The 13608-nt window shown below is 49.6% G+C and overlaps 1 protein-coding gene across 3 annotated transcripts in view; it reads left to right on the top strand.

The window, feature by feature from the left end:
- The window catches only part of KIF20B (kinesin family member 20B), a 2369321-nt gene extending 2356092 nt beyond the window's left edge, over window positions 1-13229 (top strand). For all 3 annotated transcript variants that reach the window (XM_069611316.1, XM_069611317.1, XM_069611318.1), the window contains one exon: window positions 13034-13229. In XM_069611316.1, the coding sequence (XP_069467417.1) occupies window positions 13034-13111 (78 nt within the window). In that variant the 3' untranslated portion in view covers window positions 13112-13229. The remainder of the gene's footprint in view (window positions 1-13033) is intronic.
- Window positions 13230-13608: the final 379 nt, after the last annotated feature.

Here is a 13608-nt window from a genome sequence, read left to right as displayed (position 1 = left end):
GACCATCAAGTCGTTGGCCGGCATGATTTCCTCCTGCATCTACCTCATCCAGCTCTGCAGGTTTCAGGTGTGACCGCCCACTGGGTGCAAGTGTCTGGCAAAATTTGCTGACAAGGTCACTCGCGACGACGGGTTCAGTTGGACGATAAGGTGGTGGGGCGTCTGCTCCAACTTCACCCGGGGCACAGGGTTTCAGACCCCTCCATTCCAGGAAACGGTCACCACTGATGGTTCCCTGGAAGGCTTGAGCGGGTTGCTGTGCCTGCCCAGACTCCCCATGTAAAACTCTCCGGGCCTTGATCTTGCTGAACATTCTGCTTCTGGTGCCCCCTGCTCACTTTCCTTCGTCGTAGTTTCCGTGTTGTCTCCTCCTGCCTCCCCGCTTGCCTGCCTGCCCACCCCCTCCCTGATTGGCTGATTCTTTTCCATGTGTTGGTGTGCCTGCACCCCTGCGTCCGCACCTGCCATTTCCCTCGTGGCTTGAGCGGGTTGCTGTGTCTGCCCAGACTCTCCAGGTAAGACCCTCCAGGGCCTTGATCTTGCTGAACATTCTGCTTCTGGTGCCCCCTTCCCCCCCAGCTCAGTTTCCTTTGTCGTAGTTCCCGTGTTGTCTCCTCCCGCCTCCCCGCTTGCCCGCCCGCCCACCCCCCTCCCTGATTAGCTCTCCTTCTCCTACTTATGGGCCCTCCCTGCCCGGCAGCCCCATGGTTAAGGGCTCTAGGCAAAGGGCAGCTCCCTGTAAGTGTCTGCAGGTGTCCGCAGGGGTTCGCCAGCTGCCAGGCACCCTCCTACCACCTCTTGGTAGTTTTTTCACCTTGTGTTTAATGTGACTGTCTAAGTTTTAAAAAATTGCACTGTATAACCTAGGCCTTCTTACCACTATCTAGGATTCTCAAACTTAGGTGGATTTTCCACCTTGTGTTTTATATGTGCATTCTGGGATCCCTTCATCCTGAGTGTCCTCCTGTCCCGTTGCTCAAGCTGCCTGACTCTCGCTGTCCTGTCCACCTGCACTAATTGACCTTTCTAGTGTGTCCCCCCTCCCTTCCCCCACCCAATCTATGGTGCTCTCTGTCTCCTATCTTTTCCAACTGCTTCTCTATAGACTATCCTGCTCTCCTCACTAAATCTGGTAGGAAGAAGTTTAAAAAGGACATCCTGGTCTCCAACCCAGGCCTCCCTATCGCTGACACCTACACCAGTGCCTCCTCCACAGAAACTCTCACTGACATCCTCTTTGTCGTGCCTTCGCCAGACCTATGGACCCTCCACATGGTCTGTGTGCGCTCCCCTTTCTCCTCTTCTCCCATTGATGGTGGCCGTCCTGGTCCAAGACCCACATTCCAACCTTCACCTCTTTAATAGACGCTTAATGAGGTCGCGCCTCATCAACTTCCTTTCCTCTCCTGCTGTCCCCTCTCCCCTTTCCATGACTACCTCGCTTCCCTCTTCTGCCTCCTCCTTGGCTACCTTGCCTTCCCCTTCCCTCTCTGCCCCTTCTCGGGCTCCCTCTACACCTCCGCAGGGCGTACCTCTGATTTGCACCCCTCCCCGGAAGTCCTTCCAGGATAGCAACCATCTTCATATTGCCACTCTAAACTCGCTCTCTGCTGTCAAACACTCCTGATATCTGCCGCCTTCTGGAAAAACTTGACCTTGATGTCCTCACCGAGACATGATTCACGGCCAGCTCTGTCACAATCTGTGATGCACTCCTTCCTGACGGTTACAAGATCCTTTCCACACCCAGAGCCAACCGCTGATCTTCCCCGAGTGGATTCCTGCCTCTCACTCCTACGCAGGCCTACTCCTCTTTTGAATGTCACGTCTGCAAGCTCTCTCTCTCTCTCTCTCTCTCTCTCTCTCTCTCTCTCTCTCTCTCTCTCTCTCTCTCTCTCTCTCTCTCTCTCTCTCTCTCTCTCTCTCTCTCTCTCTCTCTCTCTCTCTCTCTCTCTCTCTCTCCCCCCCCCCCCCCCCCTAGCCATTCCCTTACTGTGGCTACTATCTATCGGCCACCTTGTCAGATCTCATCCTTCCTCTCTGAGTGGGCGGACCTCTCCTCCTCACTCCTGGCCTCAACTACTCAACTCCTCCTTCTTGGAGACTTCAACATCCACCTGGGTACCTCCTGTCCTCCCTCAGGTCTCTTTCGTGACCTCTGCGGCTCTCTCTCACTCACTATTCTCCCCTTGGGCCCGACTCATTCTGCAGGGCGCACTCTTGATGTTCTGATCTCCTCAGACCTTCCCCTCTTTGTCCCTCTCACCGCTCCTCTCTCCTGGAGTGATCACTTTCTCCTCTCCTCCCACCTCACCCTCCCTACCCCTCAGGCCAAGCCACCTCCATCACTGCCTCGGTCATCTGACCCATGAAGCGCGTTAGCTGATGCTTTTGCTGCCACCTTCTCACCCCCCCACCCCCTTTGGCTGACTCATCCTGGCACAGCCCGCCTCACTCTACATTCTGCTATATCTGATACTCTTGATATCCTTGCCCCTGCCATGAGAATCTGCCTAAAGCCAAATGCAACTCCTGGTACGACTCAGATCTCGTCACCCTAAAACGCAAGTGTAGGGTGGCTGAGAGGAAATGGCGTGCTTCATTTACATCCTCTGACAAACTGGCCTGCTGCAAAGGCAATACCGGCTCTCTGTCCTTACCAAGAAGAGAGCTTGCATCCAAGCCCGCGTCTCTGCAGCATCTAACAACTTGGCTGAACTGTTTAAAATCTGTAAGGAACTGGCCAATCCTGCTGCAGTCTCTGCCTCCCTTGTCCCTTCCCAGGCCCTCTGCATGGCACTGGCTTCTCACCTCATCTCTAATACTCAGGACATCCTGTCCTCTCTCTCCTCCTATCCCCCCTTACTCCCACTCCCTGCTCTTCCTCTGGCCTTCCTGCAGCCACCCCTCCTCCCTCCTCCTCTGCCTTTCCCCTGTTCTCTGCAGACGAGGTTTCTAGACAAGTCCAATCTATGAAAGTCTCGTCAAAACAGGTTCACCCCTGTTCCTCCAAAACTATCAAGGACCACATCGACTCCCTGGCTCCTGCCCTGGCCGATTTCTGCAATCACTCCTTCGCCACTGGAGTCTTCCCATCCCCCCTTAAGCACTCCCTTGTGCACCCCTTGCTTAAGAAACCCTCTGACGACCCCTGCTGCCCGGCTAACTATCGCCCAATCTCCATTGCTCCTTTCCTGGGCAAGCTCCTGGAGAAACTAGCCATTTCCCAGCTTAATCTCCACACTGAATCTGTTGGTTGTCTTCATGGCCATCAGTCTGGCTTCAGGGCGGCCAGAAGCACGGAAACAACTCTCCTGAACATCCGTGAAGACCTGCTCTCCAAACTTGATTTTAACACCCCCTGCGTCCTCATCCTGCTTGATCTCTCTTCTGCCTTTGACACTGTCAACCATGCCATGCTGCTCAACCGTCTCCATGATAACCTGGGCATCACTGGTCAGGCTCTGGCGTGGCTGACTTCTTTCCTCTCCGACCGACCTTCCCAGGTCCAACTTGGGTCCTTCGTCTCAGATGCCTTTTTCTCTACCTGCGGTGTCGCCCAGGGATCTAACCTCTCTCCTTGGCTTTTCAACCAATACTTGGCACTCCTTGCCCACTGCATCGCTGCTCTGTGCCCCAATTTTCAATGCTATGCGGATGATACCCAGCTCATTTTCAGGCTACCCTCGACATCCTCCTCTCATATCTCTGAATGTCTGTCTACTATCCAGGTGTGGTGTGCCACCAGTGACCTCTGCCTTAATGCCAGTAAGACTGAGATTCTACTCATCGGCACACCCACTCCCTCCTTCCCTGCAGCTTTCTGGCTGGCCTCTCTTAGCCCTCTTTCTGCACCCACCTGCAAGGCTAAAAACCTCAGGGTCATCTTCGACTCCACACTCTCCTTCTCTCCTCACATCTGTGACGTCTATAAGAAGTCACACTACCAGCTGCTCCTCCTTAGAGGTATTGTTCCTTTCCTTCCCCCAGAAGCTCACTGTCTCCAAAGCCCTGGTTCTCTCTAGGCTGGACTACTGTAACAGCCTCTATCTAAAACTGCCTGCCTCTACTCTCCGCCCTCTGCAACTTATCCAAAACAGGACTGCGAAACTCAAGCCCAGGGATCGTATCTCTCCAGGACTGAAATCTCTGCATTGGCTCCCAGTGGCTGCGAGGATTAAGTTCAAAACCCTCTGCATTGTCCACAAGGCCTTCTGGTGGCTGGGGTCGCAATACCTTCAACTCTGTCTTCCTAAATATCTTCCTTCTCGAGCTCTTCGCTCATCTGCCTCCAACTCCCTCAGGGTCAGTCACTTCTCCATGCAACGAGTTGGCGGTAGATCTCTGTCCTTGGCTGGGGCCTCCCTCTGGAACAGCCTTCGTGCCTCCCATCTCTGGTTCCGGAAGCACCTCAAAACCTTCCTCTTTGATTCTGCTTTCTCACCCTCTCTCCCCTGCTGAATTCCTGGCTGATACTGCACTGGTTACCTGGCCACCCTTCTCATCTCGGGCCCAGGCCCCGCCAATTGCACACCTGCACTGCCTCCCTGGCAACCCTTGCACCTGGGAGCTGTTTTCTGTATCCCTACAGTCCCCCTACCAGCACATATGTCTGCACTTACCTTGCAGTTGGCACCTTCAGGCCGTTTTACTGTCTTATTATTCTTTTATCCCATGTACCGCACTTTCCCCTCTCCCTTCCCCCTCTCACTTTTCCTTTTCCCCCTTCCCATGCACTTGCGCGATCTGAATGCCACTGGGCCTAGTAAGATAGTTGTCTGTCTTCCCCTGTTCCCCCCTCCCTTGCCTTGTCGCGCCTTGAAACACTTGTGTATAGGCGCGTTATAAATGTCATATCATATATCATATCCAGGCTGGGGAACCCACAACGGACATCTGCACGCCAGAGGCCTGTGGCTGCCAGAAGAGAAGGATCTCCATATCAACATCATGGCGCTACGGCAGTGCCATGAGCCCTCAAGTCATTCCTTCCATGTCTTAAGGGCAATGTGGTGAGGATCTTCAGACAACACCATCACAGTGTTCTACATCAGGAAACAAGGGGGCACTCGTTCCCCGACACTCTCCAGGGAAGTGCAGGACTTGTGGCACTGGGCCGTCGGACAAGAAATGTTCCTCCTCCTTCTCCACCTAGCGGGAGTCAAGAACACCATTGCAAATTCCCTCAGCAGAGAATTGCGCTCCTGCCACGAGTGGGAACTTTGGCAGGACCAGATGGACCACATCTTCTCCAAGTGGGGCAGACCCCAGATCGATTTATTTGCGACGGCGGCAAACTCCAAATGCCAGAAGTCTGCTAGCAGATTCCACCAACCGAGGAGCATGGGGGATGCATTTTCCTTCCCATGGGAAGGGATGTTTCTGTACGCGATTCCTCAATTGCCTCTCCTGCTACGAGTCAATACACTCAGACAGTATCAGTGCAGGATGATACTCATCGCCCCGGCGTGGCAAAGGCATATTTGGTATCCTGACCTTCTCAGCCGGTCAGCGTCGCCTCTGACCAAGCTACCAGTGGTCTTGGATCTTCTCACAAGAGAAGGAGGCACAATCCTGCATCATGACCCAGGATCACTCAGCCTGAGGGCTTGGAGCCTGCAGCCAGAGAGTTTAGAGGATATGACTTGCCTTCGGACTGCATGGAGGTCTTCGGCAAGGCGGGGCATCGTCGACGTTGAAGTGCTACGGTCACAAATGGAAGCGCTTCACTATGTGGTGCCGGTCGCAGAAGATTGCCCCTCTGAATGTCGCGGCCAGCAGACTCTTCCATATTTGCTATCCTTGGCCAATGCCTGACTGACGACTGCTTCGATCAAGGTACATCTGGCGGCTATCTCCCGCTACACTAGGTCTCCAGGAAGATCTTCACTTTAGTCTAATCGACTTGTCAAAGAATTCCTCAAAGGAGTTTTTCGTTCTTTCCCACCGGTGAAGGCTCCTGCCCCAGAATGGGAACTCAATGTGGTGCTGATGAGGCTCATGGGGGCCCCCCCTTCATGCCTATGCATCAGGCCCCTCTCAAGTTCCTCTAGTGGAAAACGGCTTTCCTGGTGACTATCACCTCTGCCAGGAAGGTAGGTGAGATACAGGCCCTATCCTGCAGGTAGCCATACCTGACTTTCCATGAATCAAGGGTGGTGCTGCGGACGTATCCCTCTTGCATGCCGAGGGTTCAGTAGGAATTCCACCTCAACGAACTTTTGATGTTGCCCATTTTTTCCCCGAAACCTTTGTCACTGGCTGAAAGGGCTTTGCACTCACTGGACGTTGCCCGTGCCCTGAAGTTCTACGTGGCATGCACGAAGGGTTTCTGAAAGATTGCCCAGCTGTTCGTGAATTTGGTCCTGTGAACCATGGGAAGGCCTTGTGCAAGGCTTCCATCTTAAGGTGGCTCTCCGGCTGCATCATACACTGTCATCGGTTGGTGAACCAACCGCTGCACAGCTGTCCGATAGCCGACTCCACCAGAGCAATCGCTTCAACAATGGCGTTCCTTGCTGGTGTGCCCCTAGTGGACATCTGCAGGGCTGCTACGTGGAGGCCAACGCACACCTTTGCAAAGTTCTACTGCGTTAACAGCGATTCCAGGGAGGAGGTCCAGAGACGGCCAAGCAGTGCTACACAACCTATTCGCTTGAGGTGAGTCTGTTCCAGGGGTAAGTGTTAATTGCTTCTGTTGAGCCTTGCCACCTCCTGTAGTTTTGTAATGTGTACTGCTGTGTATTTGTCAATAATGAGCATGTGAATCCATGCCAGACCCCATGCTGGAGAAGGTTTAAGTTACTTAACTGTAACAATTGTTCTCCAGCATGGGTCTGGCATGGATTCACATGCAAACCCTCCCTCCGGCCTCTGTGAGGCTCTTCTTGGTCATACTGCCACTTTACGTGCTAACCAAATCTGAAAATGGCTCAAGAGGAGGGGCTTAGGGAGAGGACTGTCATTGGATGGGGGCAGTATGACCCAGAGGACAGTGATTGGTTTAGAGGAAAAATACAGTTTTAAAGTGAAACTGTGTTTACTTTTTCAGAGGATTCCCAGCCTGACTGGGAATATTCATGAGCATGGGAATCCATGACATACCCATGCTGGAGAACAATAGTTACAGATAGATAACTTAAACCGTATGCCCTAGCAAAATTCTCTTTTGACCTCTAGTCAGCAGTCACAGATGCCACGGAGCACACTTGTCTGCTGGTGAAGTGACAGAGGGCTTCAAGGCCATAGTTAAAGATGGCAGTGAAGCGTCCTTTCAAATTCTGCTGTATGCCCTGACACAGCTGACCTCATGGCATGTGCTATGGCCAACGGCACAGTGTTGAGGATGTACTACTGGATGAGGACCTTGAGTTTTGGCCCAGATGTTCTGGCAGAGCTCCAAGACATGCTGTTTGGCAGTAACTTATTTGGGGTTAAGGCTGAATTGTTCCTCCAGAGTTTCCAGTCCTCGAAGTTTAATGCCAAGCCCCTGGGCCTGGTGAAACAGCCTGCCATCCCCATGGGTAGAAGCTGGGGATTTCGTCCCTGCCCTGCCCACAGATGCAAGGTACAAGCTCTGTTAGGCAAATGGATACAAAGCCATCCGGCCAGGGGTCCTGGTCCTACAGGAGGAAGGTTGTCCACCTCAGCTGTGCTCTCAGCAACTCCAGGTGCAAAGCAGCGTTGAGGTTTGGGGAGAATCTCCCTGTTTGCATGGAGTGGTGCCTCGCCCTATCTGATGCCTGGCCCTTACAGATCGTTCACAGGGGATATTGTCTTTTGCTCCACAACTTCCAGGCATCCCCTTCAACTACTGATGAAAGGTGCTATAGAGTTTGTAGGTTCAGTTGGTTGGAGTTTGAAGGATAGCGGTCCCCTGCGCTAACTGAGATGATTAGTTAGTTGCCGTAATATGACCTGCGTCCTGGCACATGGTTTGTCTGGGAACCAAAACTCCAAAGTTCCCAATGAGTTAGTTGCTGGATGATTTGACACCTAGTTTTTTAAATGGTGCTACAATTCTATACAGGATCACCTACCATCTTCCTGCCTTGATAAAGACTACGGTCGAAACGCGCATTGGCTCCCCTCTCACCTGTACCTAGCATGCTTGCTAGGCTGGGGATCTATGTGTATCACAACATTAAAAACCTTCAATGATGACAACAAATCAAGAGTTTGCTCCATTATGTCAAATTCCTAGCAACCAAATAACTCACGGCTACTACCAATGGTTAAGAACCAACCGCCAGCGCCAGTAAAAAAACTAGGTTTGTCAAATCATCCAGCTATAGAATTTGTACCCCGCTGAGAGTGTTGCATGGGCTGGCACTCTGTTTATTTTCTGATGCCGAAGAAAGATGAGGACTTGTGTCCTACACTGGACCTCGGCACTTACAACTGTACCTGTTCAAGGTCAAGATGGTTACTCTAGCGCAAATCATTCCAGCACTGAACCTTCAGGACTGGCTGGTATTGCTGGATCTCCAGGGTGCCTACTTATATTTGCTGATTCACCTACAGGACAGGAATTACCTGAGATTCGTAGTGTGCCATTGCCACTACCAGTTCAGGGTCCTGCCATTCAATCGGTCTTCGGCACCCAGGGTCTTCACCAAGCTGCTGGCAGTGGTATTGGCTCGTCTCAAAAGAGAAGGCATTCATGTCTTTCCCTTACTGGACGACTGGCTTGTCCAAGCAAGCTCTGTGCAGCCCATTGCACCGCTAGAACTTCTCCCTGAACTTCAGGTTCACCATCAGTCTCTACAATTTATCAGTGCAGTCTTTGACACTTGAAGTTCCCACCCAAGGGCCAAGTGGCAAATATCTCTTAAGATGATTCATGTCCTCTAATCACAGAAGAGCATTCCAGCCTCTGCCTTCCTGCACTTGTTGGGTCTCATAGTTGCCCGCATTTCTTTAGTGCTGGAGGTCTGGCTGTGCATGAGGTTCCTTCAAAGACGTCTTAGTTGTCAGTGTGCTCGGTTTAGAGGGCACACATCAGACCACCTGTAAGTCTCAGTGAGAGTATTCCGGGACCTAGCATGGTGGCCCCTGCGATGCAACCTGATGAATGAGATGTTGGTTAGTTGGCCCCATGTGACTATTATCACAGATACGTACATGAAATGCTGACTTGCTCACATGCAAGACTTGATACTGAACGGCATGTGAAGTACTGAAAGCACATCAACTTTTCTGGAATTAAGTGTTCAGGCTGGCCCTAATATATGACCCTCCTTCAGTGCAGGCCAACAAAAATGTGCTCGTCTTGTCATACAACATGGTAGCCATGCACTACCTTAACAAGCAAAGTGGTGTAGGGTCCCTCCCTCTGTGCAGGGAAGCAATGGGACGGTGCTTTTGTTCTCTAGAGAACAATGTCTCTGACGGCTCATTTCACCAGATCATGAGCATCATTGTGGATGCCTTGAGCAGACAGAATTTGGCCTCCTACGAGTGGGAACTGCTAGTTCTCAAGAGGCTACACCTATTGGGGTTAACGTTGATTTTGATTGTTGCTGACTGTACGGAGAGCGTGGTACCCAGAGTTGCTGGACATGTCCATCTGCCCTTCCTGGCGCCTTCCAGAGAGAGTGGATCCCAGGGCTTTAAGTGAGGTAAGAACTCGAGGGGCGGGGACCCTCGTTTGGGGGCGTGGATTGTGGGATGGGCGTGGCCTAACAAAGTACACAGACCATAGTAAGGCACCCAAATAAATATATAAATGCATGTAAGCATTTATATATTTGTATGCTTACCTTACTATGGTTTGTGTAGCATGCAAGCCATCTTTTATAAACATAGAAATATATAAGATATTTCTATTTTTATAAAAGATGGCTTGAAAAGTACACAAGCCGTACGCACATAGATATAAAAATGCATACATTTATATATTTGTTTTAGTGCCTTACTATGGTTTGTATACTTCAAAATGGCTTGAAAAGTACACAAACGAGGTATGCACACGGATATATAAAACCATGCTTTTTTTATAAAGCTTTGACGATGGACAAAGCCTGAGGCGTCTTTGTCCGTCGGCAAAGCTTTATAAAAGATGGATTGAATTGTTTACTTTTCAACCCATCTTTTAGAAAGACAGAAACTCAGGAATCCCCAGGTTCGCCGAGGGGTCACCATAGGAATTTACAGTGACTGACAGAAGTGCCAGCCAGTCACAGCAACGCTGTGCCTGGCTGGCACTTCTGTCAGCTCGCCTGACATTAAAATGGCGCGCGCATCTTCCGTCGCGCCTGCAGCCAAGGCGGGATAATGCGTCCCGCCAATGTTGTGTGGGACCGCGTGGCCCCGGCAGGCCCCAGCCCACTTAAAGCACTAGTGGATCTGCTCCTCCAGTCATAAGTGTTGGTGCTTCAACCAAACCGTAACAGCCTGAACCTTCCCGTTTGACTGCTGAGGGGCTGAGATATATGTAGTGGGATTTGTCATATAACGTACGGAGACCTGCCATCAAGTTCACTTATGCTTGCAGATGGTGTCCCTTTTTGGCTTGGTGTCAGGAGCAAGGCTTGTTCTTCACACTCCACACGGTTATGCAATTTTTGCTGGGACTATGCAACAAGCTTCCCCCATGCCAGTTTGTTCTGGCATGGGATTTACATTTAGTGTTGACATCTCTTATGGGTGCTGAGTTTGAGCCCCTGCATTCTTTGTTTGCTCTCCATTAAGGAGATTTTCCTGTAAACCATCACTTACGATAGACATGTGAGTGAGCTCCAGGCGTGATCTGTTAAGCCTCATTATTTGCTTTAGTTTCCAAAGAGAAGGTGACATTGAGAGTGAGGTGGTCTATTCCTCCTGAAGACAGTCTTGCAATTCTATCTCTCTCAAAAGATCCATTTTCCTTTCTTTTATTCCTGCACCTGAACCTTCCAAGGCAAAGGAACGATTCAATTGGCTTGACCCAGTGCGTTCCCTTGGCTACTACTTTTGTCAGAAGAGAGATGACTAGAATGATGCCCAGCTTTTTGTTGGTTATGCTGGTGCCCTTTCTAGCAGAGCAGTGACCAATCTGACCCTGTCAAGGTGGGTCATCCTCTATCTTGGAATGCTATGATTTGAATGGAAAGGATGAGTCGGAGGGCCTCAGAGCTCATTCGATCAGTGCACTGGCTCCCACCTCTCCCCTGCAGAGATGAGTCCTTGTTCTGGGCATTTGCAAGTCCTCAGTGCACACATTTGCCAGCATTACCGCTTGGATTCCCAATCCGGCAAGGATTGTCGTTTTGGTAGACCTATCTTCCAGAGTTTTTTTAGTACCGGTAGTGTAATTGCTCTCCTACTTTCTCCAGATCTACGTACTGCTTGCAGAGTCTATCATAGATGAGGAATCCGTCAGCAGAAGGAATCTTCCGAGAGGTAATGTGTTCTTCTAATGTCCTTTCTGATGGATGTTACCCCCACAGATTCCTCAATCCCACCCCCACCCACCCCCCCAACCTGCCCCACCTGGCGAAGAGCTAATGCACCTTCCTGTTCTGCGGTGTCAGAGTGCTAAGGGAAAAAGGTTGGAACTACGGTTATAGGGCACAGCAAGTCTATACTGGTCCCGATATCCTATCTGGCATGGGGCACATAGAGGCATTGAGCAGAGCTGCTCTACGCCATCCCTTTGTGGCAGAAGAGTTTCGGAAGTGCAGCTGTGCTGGGAGATAGATAACATAGATGAGGAATCCATGGAAAGATCATCCGTTAGAAAAAACATTACTGAGAGGTGAGTAATTTGCTCTTTCAGCTTTCATGCACTAGGTTGCCAGAGCGCACCCCATGACCTCACTACAGCACAACACAACTGTCATAGATGAGCCTTACACTGCCTGGTGCCAGCTGCCTAATGAGCCTCAAATATTTGTATAGTGTGTGTTTGTGTGTAAAGGGGGTGACATTGTGGTGGAAGACAGTCAACCGAATACATGACTTGGCTTATGCCTTGGCACGATCTAATGAAGCACCATAGTTGTGTCTCATAGATTGCACTTTTTTGGCCCACCGTAGCATTTTACCACCACTTTATGAGGCATAATGATCATAGTTGGCTCTTTAGTGACATCTAGTTAGGAGACACAGTTTTGGATCATAGATGCAGCTTAAACTCATTGTTGGCTCTTGCATGGTGCTTTAAGTTCAAAACAGGGAGTCAAGGATATTGTTGCTGCTGTTTAGGATGTTAAGTCCCAGGCAGGGTACACCGAAAGGCCCTAGGAGCGGACTAATGAATGTGTTTGGGGGCGGGATGAAGTTGGGTGATGGACAATAGACTCCTATCTAATGGGGGGGTGCTCCTTCGGTCATGCAAGCTCCCTAGTTTCTTCTTCGGTTACCTGAGAGAGGATGCCCTTGCAGCCAAAGTAGTTTAATCAGGGTTTTCCAACTACAGGGCTCGAGGGCCAATTCCATGCCAGATTTTCAGAATACCCCTCATTAATATTCATGAGATCAATTGCATAAAATTATTCTAAATGCGTGCACATTTTCTGTATGAATATTAATGAGGGAAATGCTGAAAATCCGTCAGGCTTCCAGCCCCCTAGGCCCTGAGTCAGACAACCCTGCCGGAGCCAAAACGGTTAGCTTTGCCAGACGTTGTTTAATTGTGAACCTGATAAAGAATACAATTTTACTTTTAATGGAAGGTTTCCTAATCCTTATATTGGAATCATTGGACCTGGAGACCTTTACATCTATACACTTTTATGTTTTAACCAATCAAATATTTGAACTGTGGCTGGATCGCTTAAACATGCAGTCCAAATCCTACTTGGAGGCACACGATTTTTTCAAACTCTAATCAAATTTAATTGCCTTTTTCTTCAGTCTGTTGATGTTCACTTTTATCCAAAAATACAGTTCTCGAATAATGACATTCTAAAATCTGCATTTCCATTCAGGCCACTGGACACTTTTAAACGCCAACTTTGCCACTATTGTATTACTCTTTTGAATGTAGAACAGTTACTTTAGATTCTGATTTATACAAATTAAGACATTTTTCTTGCTTTCCCTTCCCCAGATGATCATGGATAACCATGCTAAGGAAAGTGATCACCTGATTATGAAAAGACGGCTACGGGCTAAAACAGCAAAATGATGTTCTGCCTCCTTTCTTCTGTAATGTTATTATGTAAAAATTGCACATGTTGTGTGCTGTAAATAATATAGAATCTATTTCATTTTTATGAAATATTAATAAATGTAAATCTTTCAGACATTGTCTTAATCTTCAATTTTGTGGTGTGCACTAAGTATTGCACTTTGAAGTTGGAGAATCCTCGGTGTTTCTACAGGGAATTTTAGTTTGATGCTTCTGCTGTTGTCCAGAGGCTTCTGTGCTGTAGAGGACAGTGGTAGCCCACGCTGATCATTCTTTCATCTTGTGTGAATGCTATGTTGCATGATCCCCATAAGACTGAAACACACCTTTTGCATGTTAGGACTTGGCTCATAATTTGTGTTAAAATGTATAGGTTTTAAACTTAAGAGAATGCTGCCTGTGGCCTGGCCGAATAAAAGTAGCCACAACACTGGGCAGTGTGTGGAGGCAGGCGAAAGAATGTTCAAATTATTAAAAACTCTTTATGGGTATTT

The sequence above is a fragment of the Ambystoma mexicanum genome, chromosome 8, assembly GCF_040938575.1.
Source record: "Ambystoma mexicanum isolate Mex_15411 chromosome 8, UKY_AmexF1_1, whole genome shotgun sequence".
Lineage (NCBI taxonomy): Eukaryota > Metazoa > Chordata > Amphibia > Caudata > Ambystomatidae > Ambystoma > Ambystoma mexicanum.
This window is presented reverse-complemented; position numbering and strand designations above follow the sequence as displayed.